At 43.8% G+C, this 25,147-nt stretch overlaps 1 protein-coding gene across 1 annotated transcript in view; it reads left to right on the top strand.

The window, feature by feature from the left end:
* L3MBTL4 (L3MBTL histone methyl-lysine binding protein 4) overlaps positions 1-22,616 on the top strand; it is a 442,302-nt gene extending 419,686 nt beyond the window's left edge. Inside the window, exons 17-19 of the mRNA XM_019755692.2 lie at positions 3,544-3,713; positions 17,992-18,054; positions 20,987-22,616. Of these exons, the coding sequence (XP_019611251.2) occupies positions 3,544-3,713; positions 17,992-18,054; positions 20,987-21,154 (401 nt within the window). The 3' untranslated portion in view covers positions 21,155-22,616. The remainder of the gene's footprint in view (positions 1-3,543; positions 3,714-17,991; positions 18,055-20,986) is intronic.
* Positions 22,617-25,147: the final 2,531 nt, after the last annotated feature.

The raw sequence follows: 25,147 nt of genomic DNA, 5'->3' as shown, positions 1-25,147 counted from the left end.
GGCAGGCTGAGTGCGTTTTAACAGTGTTCAGAGCGTGCCACACGTCAGCACACTTTTCCCTGGGAAACAGATGCCCCACCCTGCATTGGCAGCACCCTGTGGGTTCTCACTCATTTCCTTCCACTGGGACTTCTGCAAATAATGAGCACTGCACGGTAAGTCCAGAACCACTTGGGTGTGAAATCTGAATGTGGCCCTGAAGATCCTGAGTTTCAGTTTAAATTTCAACTTTCATAGGTTTTAAGCCAATCTAGTCACACCTGTTTTGGAAATTCTTTATTTCCCCATCTTCACTATTGTTACAACTTAAAATATCTTTACATCTTGTAACAGTAATATAATATCTAACATGGATTGAACACCAGAAGCTGTTCTAATCCCAACAACTCACTGACATATAGTACTATTCTTATCCTATTTTAAAGATGAAAAACCTTGATACATAGAGTTAAGTATCTCACCCAACGTCACTCAGCAACTATGTGGGGACCAGGATTCACAACCAGGCGAGCGGGTGTGGACCTTCCCCTTTCGCTGGTGTCACAGTCCTCTGAGGCAAGCCTGACTTTGCATTCTTTCAGCTAGAGCCGAAGATTCCACCCCAAAACCATCAGCTTTGGAAGAAATTAGACCTGGTAAATGATACAAAAATGAACAACCACCACCATAAAACACTCTACAAAATGCATTCCCTCTCTTTTGTAACTATTGGAAAATTAGTCTCACACTCTGTTAATTTCTAATCATGCAGCTTCCCCTTCATTGAACATCAATCCTGACTTCTAGGAGCTTACAGTTGAGTGTAGAGGGGCACCTACTATTTAGTTAGGGGTTATGATAAGCTGAGACCCACAGTACATCCTTTTGCACATTCTCCTTCTCCCTCCCACCAGTTCTGCTGGTGGGTATTGTCAATTCTGGTTGTGTCTTAGAGATGGCAGACTGGTTACCCAAACGTCCTAATCAGGAATTCCCTCTCTAACATAAATCAAGTCTTTGTGAACAAGAAAAGAACTTTCAGGCCATATGCAGCATGTAACTGGGCTGGCAAGAATTCCCCAAAACCTAAGGTGGCAGATAAACAGACACAAGCTCTTAACCCCTGAGAACTCGACACCAGGTAGCGATCTGTGGCCTGGCAAGTGTTTGCAGACCTTTCCCCACTGCCCATGGCATAAAGGGCCACTAAGTTCTCTTCAGTCTTTGAGACCTCTAGATTTCACCTCCATTCAAACAGATAGTTTGATTTAACAAGGACACAGTTAACAGAATTCTCAAGCCATAGATAGTATAGAGCCAGCCTGAGTTCCAGTGTGCAGCATACAGCTAGAGCTCCCAACTTTAGTTATAACCGAAAGGTCATCTTGCTACATGGACTAACTGAAGTTCCGGTCTTCAGAGCCCAGAACCATAAGAAGCAGTGGACTCAGGAACCTCAAGGCTGTTCACTGCTGGCAACTACACCTTAGGTTTCTTCCAAGTGGATGCCTCAGCAGCCAAGGCAATTTGCTTCCAGAATTACAGTGTGGAAAATTTCCTTGCTTGGAAGCACAGTGGTTTTCTTACATACCTTCAGCTTTTATTTGTGAATCACAGGAATCTGATGACCATCACTCAACATCTCTATGCCTTCAAAACACAGTATTCATTAATTGTGTCTTTGCAGAGTCTTACACATTTTTGGAAACAATGCATAATTGATTTACCCAGGGCATGGATTAGAGATATACATGTGTTTTTTTGTTTTTTTTGTTTTGTTTTTTCCTTTTTAAGACCATGTTATTCAGCAAAAACAACTGATTGATTGATCCAGTGATGCTTTTCCAGAATAAAGCCCGGCTTTGGCTCAAGTCTTAATCCCTAAGAATACATAGCTTTAACTGTTGGTCTCCCAGGAAAACCCTCGGTGATTATGTGTGGCTGTAACTGCAGACTTCCTCTGTGACGCTCCCACTCTGGGTTTCCAGGGTTTGTTTTGTGCATGCTCCTTGTCCATCCTAATTATAACTTCATTAAAGAACATTCACATTTGTAAACATACTGGCTTTCCGAAGAAGATGTGAAGTTTCCCTTCAGAACCTGTAGCTTTACACTGGGGGCTAATCTACACGAAGGCGATAACCTATTTACATACTAAAAAGGTCAGTGCTGGACAATCAGCATTTAGAGACAAATTTGCTGCTGCTTGCAACTGGAGCACAAGAACTTGTGAGAAGGCCACAATTCTGCTGTCTCTTTATCTGTGTAGACAGCAGGCATCAGTAAGCATTCAGGATGTCTGTGCCGAGCAGCCAGGGTGGTGATGGACACCTTCATGGCTTAGAACCTCTCTGATCGCTATGGGGTATGTGACTAGGTGACCATGCAAAGTGCCAGTTAGCCTCACCTACTAGAAACTGTAATTAATTTGAGGTGGAAATATTAGCATAATAGCTTTTCAGACTCTTAGTGAAACAAATTATCATAATAGACTTTAAATTATGTGACTACTGCTTACTTAACCTGCCATTTGCATTAGGAAAGGTAGGCTTTTAGAGGGCTTAAAACATTTCCTTTTGTGGCCTTGCTCTTCAAAGTCTTAAAATATCAACTATTTTGCTAATGTGTGTTGAAAGTATCTTAAAAGATGTCATAAAGGCATGAGTGTTCTCTGAAATGGCTATGTTTTTGTTCCTTACCCATTTGTACATTCAAAGCAAAATTAGAAGGGAATTGAGAGATCAATGGCCCCACCTAAATGTTGGATATAACACAAGAGTAAAGTCACTCTTGAAAGTGGAAAACTACACAAAGGCTGGGAGAATGATGTGGCAAAAGTGAAGCCTTGCTCCTTGGTGACAGCAGCCAGTCTTAGGCAAGCAGCAGCCATTGCTCTTCATGCTGCAGAACCGCGGCACATTCAGAGCTTCTGCTCAGAAAAGAGAGCACCCATTTAAGAGTGCCTGTGCCAGGGCAGTTGCATCTCAACTGCCGCTGCTTTCCGCAAGTCTCAGTGAGGTCATCAGGGCTTGCTGGGAGCCGCAGCAGCAGCTGCCACCCAGGTTCTCACGGGGACCCTGCTGCTGTAGCATTCCATGTTCAGTGCCCCCCAGGGGACCTATGAAGTGGCCTCCAGGAAGAACTGATGTACATTCCAGGTGGCTCGTGTGCCCATGTGCTTAATAGCCCCATTCAGCGAGGCTCTGTGCTCCTCTGACTCCTGATTTAGAGACAGAGAAGCCAATGGCAGTGATACACTAGCTCTCCGTTGGCATCAAACAGTGTGTCATAAAGATTACTCAAGCTGCTTAGCAAACAGCGATAGTTTACAGGACTTTCATAACAGTTGGTTTTCATGACCATTGTTTTGAAACAGAACAGTGGTATTGGCTGTGCTCAGGGACTCCTGGCAATGACGTTGTGTGACCAGAGGACCAGGGTTTCCACTGTCCTTCAGTCTGCATTTTCTCCAACCTGACTCTAGACCTCCGTAATGAGAGGCTGACCTGTATGCTGCTCACTAATTCGCACTGGTGGTGCTTCCCTCCCCTGCCTGTCTTTCAGAATACTCTGCTGAGCAGACACAGCGGGCGCTGCACCAGTCGGTCTTCATGGCATCCTTGTCGACCCACCCTTTCCGGGACCTCCCCCTCGGCAGGGAGCAACACTGCAAGCTGCTTCCAGGTGTGGCCGACATCCAGGCAGGCAAGGTGGCCCGATGGACGGTGGATGAGGTGAGCAGAGCTGCTCTGGGGCCCTGGGATGGAACACGCCCAGCTGCTGAGAATTGCTTAGGCACTGAATCCACTGTATCACATTTAAGAGGGAGAAGCAGGCATGATTTTGTGGAAATTAAGAAATTCCAATTGATTTTGCCCTCCTCTCTCTAACCTTATCCCAGCACCTACCACCTCTGTGCTCCGTGGCCATTGGCCTTGGGCTCATTTAGGCAGAGGGGCCAAGCCTCCAGTCCAGCACCACAGACTGAATTTGAGGAAGCACCAATGTATAAGCATCTCAGCCTTGAGTCCTGGCAGCTGCTGTCCTCAGCAGCATCTTCTCTGGGAGAGCGCCCACCCCAGGGCATTCTGTGCCCAGGGCTCTCTTAGCCCCGTGGGCTCCGGGTCCTGCATTCTCACTGCTCAGTGACTCTGTCCTGCCCTTCTGTCCACACAAAGTCACAGGTGATCTGGTCAACCTTATATTTATTTTTAAAGTAAATTATATCTCAACATAGTACAAGATGCTGTACAGAGGGAAAATAGATCTGATTTTAATATAAACATGCCTTATGATACTGGTTTTTATTAAGGATCAGATAAGTCCCATCGCTTACTCTAATGCTGCAAAAAAGTTTCATATTTAAAACAATTTTCTTTTAAAGAAGATTTCTTTGACTAACATTCCTTTGACAAAGGTATTATTTTCCCTAGTGAGGTCTTACTTGTTTTTTTTTCAATTGAAGGAAATCCCTGGGTCACTCCAAGGAGTTAAACTAGTTATAAAATGTTCATTGAGCACTTCCTGCAATCAATTTAACTTAATCTTGGTTTAGGCCTTCCTTTCCAGCAGGGAATAAGGAGCAGGTGGGAAGGTCACCCAGAGGCTGGAGATTTGGAGAGAACCCTGATCCCTTCTCCTTCTCCCAAGTAGCTCACAGAATCTGCCTGGTGGCTTCCTCCTGCCAAGTATTGGTCCACATGGAACAGAGAGGCCAACATCTTTTCCCCAGTATACCCTGCATGCTCAGCTCTTCTTCCACTCCTGGTAACGGAGAATTGACTGAATGTGCCAGGAGCTGGCTGGCTGTTTGGGGGGATGGCTACCTGTGATCCCGCGCCTTCAAGAGTATACAGAGTCTGCCCCTCTGTCCCTGGTTATGAATTTTTACCAGTCTACAGAGCATGCATCAGCTTCATGACGGGGCCGACAGAATTAAAACCTGTTGTATCTATAATCAAATAATGTATGGTTTTGCCACTGAAACAACATTGCATGTAATGGGGAGTTCAGCTGAGAATACAATAGCAAGTCATTCGTTCGTGACTTTCAAGCCATTCATCTGAAGTTCTACCTTTTTTTAAGACTGCAAGTGGCTCTTCTTCCCTCACTTGTTGCTGTGCTCCCAGTCCCTCGAGTCATCACTGACCTTCTAAGAAAGAGGTCCTGGGGAGGGCAGCCACCTGGATCCAGCCCCAGCCCTACATGTGTGTACAGAGCAACCGCGTCCTGGGAGTGAGGGAGCATGGTAAAGAAGGGAGAATTCTGGGTGTGTCTCTGCCCAACTTAAAACAATCCCTAGTCTCCCACAACAGCTTCAGCATGCCACTGAGACCTGCATGGACTGTCCTTGCGTGGCTTTCTGGTCTTACCTTCCACATCCCCACATGGTCCTCCCACTCTGGCCTACAGAATTGTGCCCATCCCAAGTCCCTGCGTGTTGTTCTCATCCTTGCACAGTTGCTACCACTGCCTCAAATACCCTCTCTTACTCTGTGTGCTGCCATCACCAGCCACCAGTTCAGTGCTCACCTCCTGTAGCAGCCTGTAGGTTGGGTCAGACATCCTCTCTGTGCTCCTATTTCATCTGAGAGTCTTTTGTCACTGCACCTTCACTCATTTATCTGACCCCTGACCAGATGAGGAGAAAGCTTATTTCACTCACTTGTGCCTTGAAAACCTCTCAGTATACCTGGCACTTAGTAGATAACACAGTAAATGTTTGTTGAATGACAAGGGCATCATTAGATGGATTTTGAAACCGAAGTGGAATATATCTAAGCAGAGAAAAGAAGGGAAGCCATTCCAGTTCCCAGTTCCCAAAAGAAGGGAATAATAGGAGGTTGCATGGAAGTGAGTCTGACATATGCAAGGTTGGCAGATATACTATGTGTGCTTTACTAACATTAATGATAGTGAAAAATATTAACATAATGATAATAAGACACGTGGTCTTATTTGCCCATTTTACAAATAGGAAAATTGAGATACCAGCAACTAAGTAACCTCTTAAAACTGTATAGTGAGAGCCATGTCCTGAGCCCACCACACACACTGTGGACCTGGCCACAGAGAATAGTGACATGGGATGGGGAAGATGTGCTAGGTCTGAGGCCAAGCCCTGGGCATGAATGCTAGCTGATGGACAGAATGAGCCATCTTAGATTCCGATACAGAAAGTCACTTTGTGAAGATGGTGCTTCAGGAAGATGAGACTAGCAATGATCAGCAAAAGGAGTAAGAGTGAGAAGACGCTGAGGAGAGGGAGATGATCAGAAGTCAACTGCCGAGCTCCTGGTGTGAAATAACCAGGGCCTGGACTGGCTGCTGCCATGAGAAGAACCACCCCAATTCAGTAGACATTTTAGAGTCAAAAGCAACAGCACAGGGGAATAGATCAGTTACAGAGATGAAAAAGTGAAATAAGCCAAATGTGAGTCTCAGCACTACACAGTTTAGAACTTAATTAGGATGATAATGTATGAGAGCTATAAGGCCCTAGAGTTCATCTGAAAGAATGGGAAAATAGTGGTGCTGTCACAAGAAATGAAACTTTGGGGAAAGGATCCAGTTTAGGGGCAGGATAAGATGATTAATTTACTATGGGCTATTTCAAGTTAGAGTTCCATGCAGATTACACCACTGAATATGGAACAAGTATTCCAATGGGCAGAAATACAAGACAGGTGAGCACTCACCAAGGAGGTGATCATCCAGAGAGCTACAAGGATAGGGGTCAACATGACATAGTTAGAAAGTGCAAGAGGAGATTTCCAGTCAAGATAGCAGATTAGATAAATGCTGTGCTTACCACCTCTCACGCACACATCAACATTACAACTAAACTACAGAACATCCATCATTGAGAATCACCTGACGTCTAGCTGAACTGAAACCCTCCAACTAAAGACATACACGGTCTGACAATTAAGTTCATGAACTTGTTGCAACAACGTTGCTAACCTTTTCTTGATATCAGAGGGATTATTCATTATGAATTTGTGCCAACTGACCAAATAGTTAACCACGTTTACTATTTGGAAGTGCTGAAAAGGCTGCATGAAAAAGTTAGATGAAAACAATCTGAACTTTTCGCCAACAATTCATGGCTCTTGCAACACAACAATGCACCAGCTCACACAGAACTGTCTGTGAGAGACTTTTTAGCCAGGAAACAAATAATTGTATTGGAATACCCTCCCTACTCACCTGATCTGGCCCCCAATGACTTCTTTCTTTACCCAAAGATAAAGGAAATCTTGAAAGGAAGACATTTGGATGACATTCAGGACACCCAGGTTAATATGACGACAACTCTGATGGCCATTCCAGTAAAAGAGTTCCAAAATTGCTTTGAAGGGTAGACTAGGTGCTGGCATGAGTGCATAGCTTGCCAAGAGGAGTACTTCGAAAGTGACCATAGTGATATTCAACAATGAGGTATGTAGCACTTTTTCTAGGATGAGTTCACAAACTTAATTGCCAAACCTCATACATAAGAAACCAACTTGAGACTGTTAGGATGGGCAGAGATGTGGAATGGCTAGTCCCACACCTGTGTATGACCATTAAAAATCGGGAGGGATATCTTGGCTGCTAAGGTCCCACCCCTGGAGGAGCGAGGGGTCCAGCCCCACACCAGGCTCCCCAACCCAGGGTTCCAGTGCTAAAAAATCCCCACAATTTCTGGCAGTGAAAACCAGCAGAGATGGTGGCTGAGTGATGTGAAGACAGCTAGATTCCAAGGCACTCCTATTAAAGAACCTAGACATAGACTTACTGATGAACTCACTTGCTCTGAGCTCCAGCACTGGGGCAGCAGCTCAAAATGCACCAGGGGTATATAGGAAGGAACTGAATTATCTGGCTTCAGGACAAAGGCTGAAGGGGCAGCCTTCTCCCAGATGAAGGAGCTGGTAGAAGCCACTGTTTCTTTCTTGAGCTCTCCTCCCTCCCGGCCTACAGATTTAGGTGGCCACCATATCTGAGTTTTCATCAACTTGGTGAACACCTTCATTTACCCCACCCTAGTGATTCCCTGAGACCCTGCCCCATACAACCTGCAGTCCCACTTCCAGTGGTTTTTCCATACAAACAGCCTGACTTGGCTCAAGCTGTGGGCATTCCTAAAATTGCTAAAGGTACACAAAACCCAAAAAGTCAGCATCTGGCTTCAGCATGGCCCATACCTCTTGTTGAGTAGCCCTAAGCCTGGCACTAGCAAAAACTGGCTTCAGATGGCAGCTTGGCCTCTCAAGGCACCTCCAAGCCCATGGCAGGTGGCAGCCATGTGCAGATTACTTTGTGGCTCATACCAGCTGACCCTGGGCAGGGTACAGGCTGAGGCTGAACTTGTCCAGCAATGGTTCCCCTCCCAGGAGACCCTAGGGCTGGCACACCCAGTGGCCAGCTTCAAACTGAGCTGGAACATTACCCGGTCACCTCCAAGGACAATACCCATGAAGGGCAAACTGGGCAAGCACCAGAGCCCTGCTGAAGTAAATCCTGCTCCATATGTTAAGGCCCTGTTCCTTCACTATAATCATGGCCAGTCCTTACAACCAATCAGCCTGAAGGTCAATCCCTTCCACTGATGTGCAAACCAAGGCTCAACTACAACAGGACACACATAACCCACAGAAGGGACACACCTGGAGCACCCAGCTTTAGTCGACAGGGAGACTGGACCCCACAGAACACCTACTACATCAGGCCATTCTACTAAGACCAGGAGGCATAGCAGCATTACCTAATATACAGAAAATAACAAAGGCAGGCAACCAAAATGTGGAGACAAAGAAATATATCCCAAATTAAAGAACAGAATAAAGCTCCAGAAAAATAACTAAACAAAATGGAGACAAGCAATCTACCAGATGCAGAGTTCAGAACACTGGTTATAAGGATGCTCAATGATCTCAGGGAGAACTTCAACCAAGAGATGTGAAACATACAAGTGGAGATAGAAAATATTAAAAAGAACAAATAAAAAAATTAAGAACAACTGAAATAAAGAATAAATTAGAGGGAATTAACAGTAGATTAGATGAAACAGAGGATCTAATCAGTGATTTAGAAGATAAGGTAGCAGAAAACACCCAAACAGAATACAAAAAAAAAATTTAAAAGTCAGGTAGTTTAAGAGGCTTCTGGGATAGCATCAAGCATACCAACTTTCACATCACAGGGGTATCAGAAGGAGAGTAGAGAGTGCAAGGAACTGAAAACCTATATGAAGAAATAATGATGGAAAACTTTCCTAACCTGATGAAAGAAATAGATATACAAGCCTAGGAAGCACAGAGACTCTCAAACAAGATGAACCCAAGCAGTCTCACACCAAGAGACATCATAATTAAAATGCCAAAGGTTAAAGACAAAGAGAGAATTTTAAAAGCAGGAAGAGGAAGGTAGTTAGTTACTTAGAAGGGAGCTTACATAATACTGTCAGCTGGTTTCTCAACAGAAACTTTGCAGGCCAGAAGGAAATGGCACAAAATATTCAAGGTGATGAAAAGCAAGGACCTACAACCAAAACTACTCTACCCAGCAAGGCTATCATTTAGAATTGAAAGACAGATAAAAGGCTTCCAGACCAAAACAAAACAAAACAAAAAAACACTCAAGAAGTTCATCATTACAAAGAATCTTAGAGGTACTTCTTTAAGAAGATGAACTAAAAAAAAAAAAGATATAAAATATGAGTAATAAAATGGCAATAACTACATATCTATCAATAATTACTTTAAATGTAAATAGATTAAATGCTCCAGTCAAAAGAGAGGGTGGCTGTATGGGTAAGAAAACAAGATCCTTACATATGCTTCCTATAAGAGACTCATTTCATATAGAAAGACACACACAGACTGAAAGTAAAGGGATGGAAAGATATTTCATGAAAATCAAAATGAACAAACAAAAAGCTGGGGTAGCAATACTTACAACAGAAAAAATAGACTTTAAAACAAAGGCTATAAATATTAGGTTGGTACAAAAGTAATTGTGGTTTTTGCAATTATTTTTAACCTTTTGAACTGCAATTACTTTTTCACCAACCTAATAACAAGAGACAAGGAAGGACCCAGTAATCCCACTTCTGTGTATTTATCCAAAGAAACCCAAAACATTACTTCGAGGGGACATGTGCATCCATCTATTCACTGCAGCATTGTTTACAATGGCCATGATGTGGAGGAAGCCTGGGTGTCCATTGATGGATGAATGGATAAAGAGTAGGCATTACATATTATATTCAATGGAATATTGCTCAGCCATGGAGTGGAACGGGTTCTTGCCATCTGCAGTGACATGGTTGGACCTGGAGGGTATTGTGCTGAGTGGAGTATGCCAGACAGAGAAAGACAAATGCAATATGATTTGATTTTATTTGGAATCTAAAAATAAACAAATAAAACAGGAACAAACTCATAGATACAAAGAACATTTTGATGGTTGCCTGATGGGAAGGGGGTTGGGAATGGATGAAAAAGGATAAGGGATTAAGAAGTACAAATTGGTAGTTACACAGTAGTCATTGGGATATAGGGTATAGCATAAGGCATATAGTCAATAATGTTGTAATTACTATGTATGGTATCAGATGGATACTAGTTTTATTGGGATGATAGATGGTAGTGGCTTGGGGGAAGGGTAAAAAAGGTGAAGGCATTAAGAAGTATAAATTGGTAGTTACAAAATAGTCATGGAGATGTAAATAAAGCATAGGGAATATAGTTAATAATGTGGTAATAATTATGTATAGTGCTAGGTGGGTACAAGATTAGTCAAGGGTTTCACATTTTAAATTATATAAATGTCTAACCACTATGCTGTACACCTGAAATTAACATTAAAAAATATTGTATATCAACTGTAATTGAAAAATTTAAAAAGTGGGGGGAAAAGTGAAGGGGAATAAGAGGTTCAAATTTCCAGTTATAAAACAAATAAGTCATGGGGATGAAATGTGCAGCATAGAGAATATAGTCAATATTATGATAGCATAGTATGGTGTCAGGTGGTTGCTGACTTATCATGGTGATCACTTCTTTAGGTATATAAATGTTGAGTAACTATGGTGTACATATATTATTAAGCTATATTTTAATAAAACTCTTTTTCAAAAAAGAGAAAGTGCAGGAGGAAGGGGCTGGGAAGGCGGTATAAATAGAAGTAGGAGTGGGAAGAAGTCCATGAAAGAAAAGTGTCAAGGGAAGGCTACTCATGAGTGTTTGATGCAGTAGGGCACACATCAGATTAAGGTCTGGGGTTTCTGGATGGTGCTATGGAGTTGGGCTTCAGGGGACTTGGGAAAATTGTGTACAACATGTGTATACTTTTTTCTTAAGGGGAGAGCCAGAGCCTTCATTAAATTCTCAAGAGGGGCCATCAACCACAAAGAATAGGAGTCACTGCTTTAGGAGCAGTAAGTAATGAATAGGATATTTGCTGGGGGCCTCAGATCTGGCACTGAACAAAAGTGTAAGATTGGAGGGTGATTAAAGGGAAGCAGCTGGTCCAAGTGTGAGTCTCATTAGGACAGAGAAGGTCTCAAAAGGAAGAGACTCACCATGGGGAAGACTGAAATGCTATCAGGGGTTATGAGGAAGGTGAGATCACCGTTCCTTGTTCTCTATCATGGGTACACATGCCCTAGAAGAGCCCTTTGAGATTTTCTAGATTAAAAATAAACCATGGAAGAAGCTATCTTCATAAAGTGCTCTTGCTCGCGATGCTTCCTTACAAAGCTTCCCTCAGGGACGCAGTCCAGAGAAAACAGTTTGCGTTAGTCCCTAATTTTAATATATGAGGCAGGACAGTTAAGTTCGTGAACTTATTCATTGCTGAATATCACTACAGTCCCCCTTGGGAAGCTATGCACCGATGCCAGTGCCACCCTTCAAAGCAATTTTGGAACTCTTTTTCTGGAATGGCCATCAGAGCTGTCATATTACGCTTGATGTATTGAATGTCATCAAAATGTCTTCCTTTCAATATTTCCTTTATCTTTGGATAAAGAAAGAAGTCATTGGGGGCCAGATCAGGTGAGTAGGGAGGGTGTTCCAATACAGTTATTTGTTTACTGGCTAAAAACTCCCTCACAGACAGTGCCGTGTGAGTTGGTGCATTGTCGTGATGCAAGAGCCATGAATTGCTGGCGAAAAGTTCAGGTCGTCTAACTTTTTCACGCAACCTTTTCAACACTTCCAAATAGTAAAACTTGGTTAACTGTTTGTCCAGTTTGTACAAATTCATAATGAATAATCCCTTTGAAATCAAAAAAGGTTAGCAACAGCATTATAATAAGTTTGTGAACTTAATTGTCAGACCCCATATCTTAGTCTTGAGGTCTCCCTAACGAGATGCTCTTGAGGACAATGTCCTAAATTTATAATGTCAGTATCCTCACACACGATAGTACATTTCCTGGCACCAAACTAGGTCCTCAGCAAGAATCTCTGATGGGTTGTAAGTGTGAGCTTTGTGGTGATGGTTCTGTGTGTATCTTTGAAAATAAGGCAGAAGGGAGTTCATTTAGGGGGCATTCCAGCGAGCACCAACAACAGAGCTTACCATGATTATATACAACACATTTAAAATGGTGAGCAGGGTAGTGAGAATTTGAAAAGGCAGTTCAGTGGAACAGGAGCGGGGAGGAGGGGTGTTCTTTTGTGCTCTGTTCCCATTAGCGTATTAGAGGGGAACCGGAGCAGACAGGGACAAGGCATGTTGAAAATGGACCTGTGCATCCTTATGTTAGGGGCCATTTGGCCAGACTGAAGGCAGGTGGCTGTCATGGCAGAAGATGAAGTGCAAGAACGTTCTCTTTTGTCTGCCATCCTGGCCTGGGAGGAAGACCTCCGTTCTGCTGTACGTCACCTGTGAAGAGAAGCCAGTGCAGGCCGGGCCTTCCACAGAGGGTGGGAGCTGGCTTTTAACTCCTTTGTCACTGTGGTTGTTCCTACTAGAGCAGTGCTTGTCAAAGCACAGATGGGCTGTAAAGTCAATTTAGTGGTTCTGAAATGAAAGACAAAACTAGATAAAAGTACATAATTGTAGGAAAGGTTATTGATTTATGAAACCTTTGTTTGAAGGGATGGATATGCACACACACTCAAGTTATAGTCAGTGTGAAGTGTATTGTGTTTTACTCTGAGTCATGGAAATATTCTACAGAAGAGTATAGGTATTTAAGAGTAAGAACTAAAACAGTTTTGTAGTTTTTTTACATGATTATAGCAGAGTATCTTGCATAGAATATGTGTCTGACAAATGTATGAGTAAATGAGTGGAAAGTGAATTTTATGCAGGTGCTCCTGGGCGCATGAGCTCTGGATGTGACACGCATGCACATTACAGCCACAAGTGTGACTCAGGTATGTTTGGTGCACACATGGGTACTTGTACTTTTTATTTCCAAAAATGGTTTTAAAACAGCACATATAAATCGTACCAGCCTCAACTAAGTGCTCCCTAAATGTCCATTAACTTTAAAAGATGGCAGTCGTTTTAAAAGCAATCTTTACACAGAAGGGAGTATTTTGAAAAATCTAGGGGATTGCTAACTAAGCATAGCAGCCTATACCATCAGGCCCTTAAAAAAAGGGCAAATAAACTTCGCTGTTAAAAAACGAGGCCTGGACTGGAAACATGGTCCCCAGTGGACTTTGAGGCAGTACAATCAGGCACACAGCTACAGTCTCAACAAAATAGAAAACACCACCATTTGGAAAGATTTAAGGGAACAGCAGCCCCACTGAAAAAAACAAAGCCTGCTGAGCTCCAAGAGGACGCCAGGAAAAGTAGGTCGCTGTGGAAAGTAAGTTGGGTAAAGTAATGGGCTCATCTAAGAGGCTGCACAGTGTCATCTTTCTTAGTCTTTCCAAACTGCTGTGTCATTCCTAGAATTAACGTACTCAGTATCCTTCCAAAATAAAACAGGGGCTTTAGCTGTGGGACACTGTGCTCCAGAGAACTCTGGGAACCACCCGCATGTCAGCCTCCATACCAGGTATGCTTTCCAGAGCCACGGTCAAGGTTGCCCAACCCCAACTCCAACAAAGCTGCCATTACCTCAGAAAAGCAGATGAGTCCACACAGCCATCTTGGGTGGAGGCAAAGGGATGGTAGTTTCCTTTTTCATAGCATTTGTTCCCACTTACCTAAACAGTTCTCCACATGTACCACAAACTTGAAAAAGAAAACAAGTTTTGAAGGGGAGAACACGAGGGAAACTTTCTGATACTACTCTATGATATGTTAAAGCTCACTACTTTACACTTAGAAAAGTTGTAGCAAAATGGACTTTCTATTAAAGCTCAAAACATACCTTCTTCTTATGGGGAAATAAATACTAACAATACTGAATAATGATATTGGTTAATTATCAAAGCCTTTGGATATTTTATAATTCTGGCCAGAAAAATCTGCCTCACTAGATTTCATGGAACTTGTTCTTTACTTTGGAAAAAGAAAAACAGATTGAATAGAAACAGAATCTCTTTGCAAAAAGACAGAGAATTTCATACACGTGATAAAGCAAACTAGATGTCAGTGTTTCCCACCTCCACCCCACCTCCCGTCTGAGGAAGACAGAAGACGGGACAGTGAGAGGCTGAGCTGGCACCAAGCTCAGGGACACTGTGCTTGGCAGCACTGGTCTGTTTACTCTTTGGTTTAACATATTATTTACTCCCGTTAAAAACTCTAGTCCACTTTTGACATAGACAATGATTTCTTGGCTAACAATACTAAGAGGGAATGTGAGTCTCTTCTTCATTTGCTTGCCCAGAAAAGGATATGTCAACCTAGGCAAACCATCAAGGCAACATGTAACCCTTGGGCTGTGAGCAGCAGTTCCTGGAGCATGTGTTTAAAGAGGCCACATTTCTAAGCACCTCACTTTGCCAGGGCTGAACCCAGGGGCCTTGTTACTAGCATGGCTTCCCCATGGGAGCTCATGATTGAGGTACAACAAAATGTATGTCTTCAGCTAATTTCTAGTCCCTCTTTTCTATTTTTAATTTCCCTAATATGACATTCATTCCCTCTTCCTATGAAAGAGCCATCCCAAAAGAACCTTCCTTTAGAGCAGTGGCTCTTAACCAGGGTGATCTCAGCAACATCTGGACACATCTTTGGTTGTGACAAGGAGAGCTGGCGCTACTGGCACCTAGCAGGTAGAGTCCAGGGATGCTGCTAAACATCCTGCAATGCAGCAAAGACAGATCAGGTCCAGCGTGTAAGTGGTGCAGGGTTTCAGAAACCTGCCGTAGAGCACTTTGATTCCTTTTGCCCCTCACCTGGCCTGTGGACAGCTCCTTGGGATTTTACCTTGCAGCACCTTCTACCTCCAGCTCTTTGCTCTGCCAGGTGCGAAGCAGCCAGTCCTGCAGGGTTCCCACAGGACTGCTGCAGGCGCCACCCAGCTGATACACTGCCCAGCCCACCCACACACTGCTAGGTCCTCTCACAGGCTCTCTTACTCTGCTGTCCTCAGCCCTAACTGCACGTTGTAATCAACGGGGAGTCTAAAAATATTTGCCCAGCACTTGGCTCCAGTTAGTCTCTGTGGCATGCATCTGGCCTTCTGTCATTGTTAAAGCTCTCCAGCGGGTTCCAAGGTGTGGTCAGGGTGGAGAACCACTGCTCCAGGGCTCCCTCTGGTCTGCTGATAGAAGTACAAGCACACCAGGAAACCACAGGCCTCCTCACCTGCCTTTCCCACCATTCCCTGTCTGTTCCACAGTGCAAGCCAAACTGGCCTCTGTTGATGACAAGCAAGCTGTGCATTCTGCTTGTGGCCCTGCATCTGTGAGGCTCTGTGCTGAAAAGGTCTTCTCTACCCCTCATCTCCCTTGGTGGGAATACTGCACAGTCAGCGGTGGCTGTCTCCGCTACCACCTCCCTCGTGGTGCTTTTCCTGAGTTCCCACCTGAGATTTCATCTGTCCCTTCTAGAAGCCTGCAGCCTTCACACCTCTTTTCTGGACTTTAGCATATTGGGCATGCATATGGTGATTAGTAACCATCCTTTACTGGCCATTTTGCCTCTATCCCCCCCCCGCCCCCGCCACTAATCAAACTGCACACTTACGGAAAGTTCAGGATCAACCTGCTTGCAGGCCCAGCCTTCCCAGCTCCCAGCAGAGGCCTCACATGTAGCCATGGTCAGGACATCCTTGGCCAGAAGAGGAGCCTAGAGAATGAGGGGACTACACCTACCTCTCAGGGTACGGTTCCCAGAAGCACTCTGTAAGCCCTGCTGTCACCTGCCTTAGTAACCACATCTCTGCGAGTTGACCATTAATATTACAAAGCTTCCCTTAGATCCCTGAAAATACCAAACACACACTCCTTGTTTCCTGTTCACCAAGGAAAGAGAAAGCTGTGTTAACTCAGCAAACAGTCGACTTCCTGGGTGCATGGACTGGAGAGGTCGGGGCTCTCGGGTGCAATGTCTAGAAACTGTAAGAGCCGAGGAGGCCAGAGTGAAGCACATGGACACCTCCCAGGTGCCCTAGGACTTGAAGATGCCGTTGTGTGGCAGCATGGTGACCGCTTTGGAAGGATATTTTTTTATAAATTCTCATCATCCTACTCTTTAAAAGGATGATTATTAGTGACTCAAAATAAAATATTCTTGCAGCATCAGAGGTGAGTAAAACAGACACCAGCGTGTTGATTGCCCCTAAAAAAGATGTTTTGAAACCTTCATATTGGACAGACTAAACATAGCTGTGAGTCAACAAGGGACAGAGCTGTAGGGGACAGAGTACACAGGTGTTGGCTCTGACCACTGTAAGCTGGAAATCAGCCAACCCTATGCTGTTCTCTGAAAAGTGTAGGGAGGGGCCAACACCCGCTCATGTCTCCCGGAGTGCCTGCAGGGACTGGTGCTCCCAGAGCTCTGTGATTGACAGAAGGCCCTGGGCTCCCTGGCCTTCTCATGGGCCTTCCCCCTGAGACGTGGGAGAGAAGGGTGAGTGCACACAATTCAGTCCATACAAGAGGCAGAGAGCAAAAATAAATAAATAAATAAATAAACCAACAAAATGGTTCCTCTGAGCAATATTTCCTCCCACGATGCATGTGCGATTGCCCCAGCTTGCCTTTCATCCCAGGCTACAGCAGTGCCAGACCATGCCAGAAGCGGCCAGAAACCCGTTGTCATTCCGGTTGTTGGGAGTCTACTACACTTCATCACGTTTGTTCAGTCAGCTCCCCAAAAGTGTGACTTGGGAGCACTAAGTGGCTTCCTGAGCTTATAGTCAGATCTTTGCCTGATGTCTCTTATTAAAAGGAATTCATGGCATGTGTGGATAGAGAGGGAGGAAAAAATTAAGGGTGAGAAATTGAGTCGATTCTCCAAAGAATCCTGATTCTCCAAAGAGACTGATTCTCCAAAACTCTGAGTTTGGAGTCAGAAAATTTGAGTTCCAAAACCATCCCTGGCACTTCCTGGCCATGTGTGACCTTGAGTAAGTAATTAAGCCTCTTTGGGCCTTAGCTTCACAGTCATTTATGTGGGAATTCACTCCACATAGATCCTTTGACCCCCTGTTGCTGGCCGGCCACCAGGTGAGGAAATGGAGGCTTAGATGAGTGAGACGGGATCTGGCCATCGTGTCTGCTGAAAGGCCAAGTGGGCATGTCCCCATCTCTGACAGTCCTTATGATAGCTGCCATGCATAGGCCACTACCCCCTGCCCTCCCTGATCCCACAGACTGGATGGGAGGATCAGATGAGACAAGGTTCTAGAATGCCAGAGCTCCACACAGATGGAGACTGTCATTGTCATCATGTAGGTCAGACTAGAAATAAGAGGTCAGAAAGACACTGGGGCTGATCTCATTTCTGAGCTGGTGAATGCTAATGTGACTTGATAGTTACTATTAAAATCCCAAGAGTTTGAGGGATTTGAAGTATATTTTAGTCCCATGTTGAATTACTACAACCCAAGAAATTGTTTCAGGTGCAGGTTTTAAATCAAGCTTTCATCTTGCACTGTAGGTGGCTGAGTTTGTACAGTCTCTGCTGGGCTGTGAAGAGCATGCCAAGTGCTTCAAGAAAGAGGTAAGAAATGTAAAATATATAATGTATTTTACATATATATATATATATATGTCCCTATACTTCTAGATCCAGAAAAGCTTTGTTTCCATTTACTTAAGTATAAATAAGAGCAGTTTGGAGAGGCACAAGAAAGGGGTCCCAGCAGGAAAGAGCCCAGCAGTACAGTGGGCACAGCAGAGACAGCCTCCATCTCTGGTTCGCTTGTATTTGCTGTGCTTTTGGCACAGAATGCTGTGGTGGTTGGCTCCTGCAGCATGTTCAAGAAATGGACTATTTGACAGGTTAATTAATTGATACTCATAAGTGTCATGAAGCCTCTGCACCGTGACTTTACGCGTCCCCGGGGACAGGGAGGAATTCCACCGTGGGCCTGCCCCTGGGAGGAGAGGGGAGTTGTCCACTCCACAGTGAAACTGGGACTATCCTGTGTATCCTTGCTCTGCGGCTGCTTCAAGAGGAATGCAGAGAAGCCACAAAATCCTTCCATGGGGATTCTGCTTCCAGCTTCCTCTCTGTTAGGAATATACCTAACTGCTTAACATTTGTCCTGGAATTAATATCCATACCTCTAGATGCCCCAGAAGAGACTGGAGCAGCTGCAGAATAATAATGCAGAAAATGATAGTTATTGTACCAGGCCCTCTGCAATCCCTGGACAACTAGTGTCCTTGGTCCTCACAACGCCGTGGGGCAGTTCACCGGTGAAGAAGCTCAGGCTGCAGAAGGAAAGGGTAGTCGGATTCCAGCCCACATCCATCTAATTCCAGAGACGCCATCATTGCTCTAGAACTCTCCAAGAAAACTGTACTCCTACAGGCTCTAGAATGTAATACACATCCTCCATCTCTCGAGGTCGGGGCACACATGACTCGGGGGAAGTATTCCTTGAGTTTGGGCCTGGACCCCTCAGAGCCCGGCAAGTCCTGTATTTCTAGGGAACTCAGCATCGGGGTAATGATGCTCTCAGTCTGGGTAGCTGCCAACGGAAACCTGTGGTTCTCCTGGTTCTGCCTGAGCCCAGCACAGCTTGGGCATAGTTGGCCCAGCCTCACACAAACTGGCTACTCTCTGCATTTAGCAACACCTAAGACCCACCTTGTCCATAAGTCTCTTTGCAGGTCAAGCTGCTCAAGCTTGGCACTTAGGACCAGCAGTGTCACCATGGTCACATCGCTTCTCTTACCCTCCTCTATAAACACAGAGTTCTGTGAGGGGACCTGAGTGATTAGGCTTAGTGTGTTTACAGCATATGGCCCACCTCTGGTCCCAGAGAAAGGGCTTAATAAATGGCAGCAACATAGAGCAGAGCTTCTCCTCTGCAGGACAACAAGCCCTGCCTGCAGTACCAACATTGCCTCTTAGAAGCTCTGGCCAGGGGAAAGGCATCAGGCCTATAACTGGGGTTTCTTCACCGACCTTATGCGGTTGTTGGGAAGAGCAAAACACACAGAAAAATTAGAGTATAGCTCCATGAACACTAACACTAGCTGTTATCATCGTCACCATCACCACCATCATTATCTTATTTTTAGGACAAGTGGTTCTTTGGCCAGTGGTTTTCGCCTGAAAATGCTGGAGCTGAACCCAGGTTAGGGTATGGAAATAGGGAGTTTCTCTCCTCTGCTGTGGGAAATAAGCTTTTTACCCCATGGGAAAGGTAGTCCATTCTCTAAATAGGCGAGTCTTCATAAGGCAATATATCATAAATACACAAAAAGCTTTTTAAGGCTTTTTTAAAAATGTATCCCCCCACCCCGGGTCCCTGGGTGAACCCTCCTTCCTCAGTGAAACATTAATACCAAAGGTTAGTATCATTAATGAAAAGGTTCGAACCGTGGAGCTATGGTCATGGAAGGGTGCTGCTATAGGAAACGCTTTCACCTGTCCTTTTGGCTCTGGAACCAGGACTCTTTCTGAGCCGTCTGTGTAAATAGGTGAGGTGGGGATGGTACACCCACAGTCTCCAGGGTCACCTCTGAGACCACATGGGGTCTCTAGAAGCTATGGAATAACAGCCTGCGCCGTGGCCACTCACCACCGCATGAACCTCAGGGAAGCTATTACACCTCAGACGGCAATGTTTTAAAAGTTAATAAAGAAAACATTTATTTTATATGTATTCCTGCTTATAATGGCAGAAATACCATAGACAAAAATTAAAATACAGGAAAATTAAAAGGAGAAAATAAAAACCAAACCACTATTCCACCACCCAAAGATAACTTCCCTTAACATTTGGTGCAAAGGCTTCCAGTGGTTTAACAATGTATATGTATACATATGGTCATGCACATTTAACATGCACATTTAATTTTATAAATTAAAACTAAGATCTTTCTATATCATTAGATTATGTTTTGTTTCTTAATGATTGATGAAAAATTTCCCGAATCATTAAGTGTTTTATTGACAGACATGAATTTTGGTAACTGCCTAGTACCCCATCCTAGGTGAGACCATAATTTATTTACTTCTACTGTTTTTGAAAGGCTGTATTGTTTTCAATATTTCACTATTATAAATAACACTAGAGTGCACACATTGTTCTCTCAGGAAAATTCCTGCCGATTTACTTTATGGATGAAAGTGGGTTATTTTTAAGGCTTTTGCTACAAATTCAGGCCAAGATATTAAAATGTAACAATAGAAATTTAGCCTGGGAGCAGTTGATGTATACTGAGTTCATATTTAACAGAACGAACACCTTTTTAATTTAACTTATTCAGAGTCCTGGGGGGAAATGGAGTTAAGCAATGGTTAGGACTAAGGCTTGTGAGGGCTGTCATCATTCTGTGCTGTCACTGAGCTCTGCAGGGAGGCTGTCTCAGGTTCAGTGTCACACAGCTCAGCTCCCAGGAGTTACCAGAGGGTAAATAGTCTTTACTAGCTTTTATAGCTTTTATTTTTATTTGTGTTTATTTATTACTTGCAGCAGATTGATGGCAAAGCCTTCTTGCTTCTGACACAGACAGACATCGTCAAGGTGATGAAGATCAAACTGGGCCCAGCACTGAAGATTTATAATTCTATCCTCATGTTCAGGAATTCCCAGGACCTCACTGAAGAAGTTACTGTCTCAGGCCAACAAGTCAGGGGCTAAACACACCACCTGAGCTGCTGCTGCACTGGGACCTTGTTCTTTCAGCAATAAAGTTGGCCCACATTAATTTGATTTTACTGTCCCCATGGTCATATCCATATCTAATCTGGACCTTTTAAATGTTTGTGGTTTATATGTTTAGAGGATTCTAATGACAGATCCTGTGCCAACGATGCAGTGGGCCAGGCACGTGTGTGGTTTGTGAATATGTTTATCTTCGGTGGGGTCCTTTCAGCTCTGATATGTTGCCACAAACAGACCAAAGAAGCCCACACAAACACCTTTATTCTTCTCCTTCACCGTAAAAGAAGCCATTTCCCATTTTGAAAGCATAACACTCTCAAATGGCAAAATGTTAGAAAAACAATTCATAAATATATTGTTAATGTTTTCATCAGAACACCTGAGCTTGTCTCAGATTTGCCATCTGGGTGCAGTAAGTCTAAGAGACAGAGGCCCAGTGCTTTAAAAAGAGATTTTTGTGTACTTTACTCAGGAAAGTATGAATCTTTAAAAAATAATGATAAGCACATGTTTTCATGATTCATTACTTCTTCTTTTTACTCCATTAACCATTTTTGGGTTGTTCTCCCAAGATCTCCTGGAGTGTGCCCAGGGTTAGCATAACAGTCAGCCTGGGCATTTAGCAGAAGCTGGTGAGACCTTCCTGAGAACCCTCCTCCAGCAGTGACCTACAGGCTGTCTGCAGGACTGCAGGGAGACCTCTCTTGACACTGGCATTGGTTAGTGGGCTAGATGCCACCTGCACCAGAATCTTCCCGGCTTCCACTCTGAGGGATCTCAGCAGAACTGGTTTGTCCTGCGGTCTGCCTGAGTGTGTGTAATAAGGAGCTGTGGTACATCTGGGCCTTGTGTATATCTTTACAGAGGCACGCCATTAAAAGGGAAGAGGCACGCCTAGGGAACTTGGTATCTATGGTTTGTTGAAACAATTCTGATCTGTTATCAAGCCTTATTTGTCTTATATAAGTGACTGTATCTAAGACTTAAGTTATGTGCAGTCAGTCCCACAGTTTTAAAGACAAGTACCTCTTTTCTGACATACACCTACAGTAAGAGCTACACATGCCCCCATAGAAGTGGAGCTCCATCGATGTTTTAGTGGGGCAAGGAAAGAAATAGATAAAAGAGACTCAGGCCTGCCCATACACATCTGCTTTATTAAGAATCTATGGTTCAAGCAAATTGATTCTGCTTGGAGAGTTTCTCAAACTTTAAGTCACTGAAAAAAACAATCTTCTCTAAAATGTATGCATCTATTACATTTCTTTAGATCCTTACCTAAATGGAATTTTAATACATTATTGTTGATATAAATTTTTGTTTCTGTGGAGCTTTGTTTGTTGTTTGTTTTTGTTTTGTAGACTGCCATGTACAATTAAAATTCTTGCTTCTGCTATGTTAAAATTTTAATATATTTTAAATTATAATAAACAGATAAAATAAAACCCCCACACCACTGCCTGAATGAGTGTGTTGTTATAACCTGTTCCCACACCACAATCTGGAGGCTTTTTTTTTTCCAGCCTTGGAAGAGCAAAAGTAGTGCTGCATGCGTTAGCCAGCCAAGAAGTCGCCATTTTTGAGTCCTTAGAGAAGTAAATTTAGCTGTTAATAACTTGAGAGAGTGAAGAGTGACGTGGAGTCTTTTTATTTAAAAAAAAAAACAAAAACTTCAAAATTGCTCATTGTAGAGGCTCTGTGGATAACATGAGATTTGGGTTCAGATATTTAATACATGTCATTTCAACAGAAAGGTCTAGTACAGAACAGATAATACGAAGCCAAATTAAGGTTGAACTATTGTGCTCCTAGAAGATAGTATGATCAGATAGAAAGAACCTGATCCACGTATCTGGCTGCCTGCCGGACATCCCCACTCTGTCACCCAATGCCTCAACCTTGACATATTCAAAGGCAACTTGGATGGCTCCACCCTAGTATTCCTCACTTGAGTGAAAAACACTATCATCTCAGTAGCTACCCAAGCCAGGAAACTAAAATCGTCTGTATCTTTGTCAATTTCTGGGCTGTAATTCTTCCTCTACCAACATGACATCACTGAACATGGAGACGGAAAGAGAGGTGCCCAGTCAGCTTTCCAAGCTGGTTCCTCCTGGCCCCAGCACCCTGAAGGCATTCACACCTCACCCCCGCCTACCTTTACTCTCTCTGTCACATCCTGTGCTGGACCTTACTGACCTTCTTCCTTTTCCCCACACTCACCTTTCTCTTGGGCCACTCACCTTTGCATACGCTGACCCCCCGACTGAGGTGATCTCGCCCACTTCCCCCTCCCCCTTCTTCTTGATACCTGAACTGTTCGGTTCTGACTTGCTTAAGGGCCCTACAGCAGCGGTGCCTCCCTATTACTGCTCCTCACACTTCATTGTTATTACTTGCTTGTCTCTCCCCACTAGTCTAGAGGGTCTGTGAGGACAGCGACCACGGCCAACTTGCTCATCGCTTACTCTAGCATTTGGCATACTCTCTGGTACTTAATTGGTACACAATAAGTTCTTTGTTGCATCAATGAATGAAGCAAACCAATCAATTTCCTAAATAAGTGTAACTTCTCTGTAAAAGGAGGAAATAAGTCCTACCTCAAGGGGTTTTTTAAATTTGATTTGACGGATGTATGCTTGTATGTGAATGTAACCGACACAACACACATATAAGATGCCTGAAACCTAACAGTAGCCATTAAATAGGAGTCAGGAAAATACCAGCAACAGCACTCCAGCACTCCACTTCTTGAGCATTCTTCCAGGAATCTCCCACGTACAAACCCCTTAAGTTTGCATAGAGCCTGATCCCAAGGGCCCCCTCTTCTTAGTGCAGCTACGCGTTAGGGGTCCCAGGAACGAGTGAGGCAGACCCTGAGGGCCTTGATTGCCCTGACTTGGCTCTCCCACAACCAGCTTCCACTCTGACCAGTCCCTTCCCCTCTTCCAGAAAGTCTTGAAACATTGTGAGTTAAAATCTTTCAGTTGAAATATTCGCTCTACCAGAAGGAGCCTTACCACCTTCAAGAGTCAGGCAGCATCCGGTAATGTCCCAGATGGTGTGAAGGCCTCACCTGCCCCAGAGCACTAGCCAAGCCTCGTACTCTTCTCCTCTTTTCCAGATTCCCACCTGGACTACGAGTGAGGACAAAGCAAAAAGTTGCCAACGGGGCTTCAAGATATACAAACTTCTAGGTTATTAGAAAGGGTTCCCCCAAAGGACCACTTGTAGAACACATTATAATTACAAATAGGATGCTGGAAATTAGATCATTAACAAGAATCCTAAGGACTTCTGAGACCATAATCTTTGAATGCCTATAATTTCAGATAATTTTTGGAAAAATAAATTTTTCTCAACAACCCACAGACATTCCAAGAAAAAACTACCTTCAGTCAGTTCTGAACATGTTTTTTCCCTCTGTGGTTTGGTCCTGACCCTGTATCACCCACATCCTAAACAGATTCCAAGAGGGATGGCACCGGAGACCAGCTCCTTGTTAACCTGGGGCTCTGCGTTGCTACATCTTTCCTTTGCTGAGCTGGCTCTCAAACATCCCTGGGATTTTGTGGTCAAGTCACCTTTGACTATGGAGTCTCCATCTGTTTAGTGAAGGTTAGAGCAGGGAAGTGTAGAGGAAAGTTCTTGGGCTTTGGAGTGAAGCCCAGGCTTGAATCCTGAGTCCTGTGCTTGATAAGGTGCTTCATCCAGAAGCTAATCACCCAGCAAAAGACCAACTTGCCACATTTACTCATTTCTTTTGAAGCATTGAATTCTGATTGCATTACGTTTTGCTTCATATCATTTTAAAGAATATTCAGTTTATCTCTGCAACTCCCAGGGCTGAAAAATGTATTCCTGAATGTGAAATGTTCCTAAGACTATATTCATAATATTCAAACACATATTCTTCATGAATGATTTTTCTTATAAATTCTTCTTAAAAACTTATTCTCCTTATAAATA

The sequence above is a fragment of the Rhinolophus sinicus genome, linkage group LG09 (assembly GCF_036562045.2).
Source record: "Rhinolophus sinicus isolate RSC01 linkage group LG09, ASM3656204v1, whole genome shotgun sequence".
In the NCBI taxonomy this organism is placed as follows: Eukaryota; Metazoa; Chordata; class Mammalia; order Chiroptera; family Rhinolophidae; genus Rhinolophus; species Rhinolophus sinicus.
This window is presented reverse-complemented; position numbering and strand designations above follow the sequence as displayed.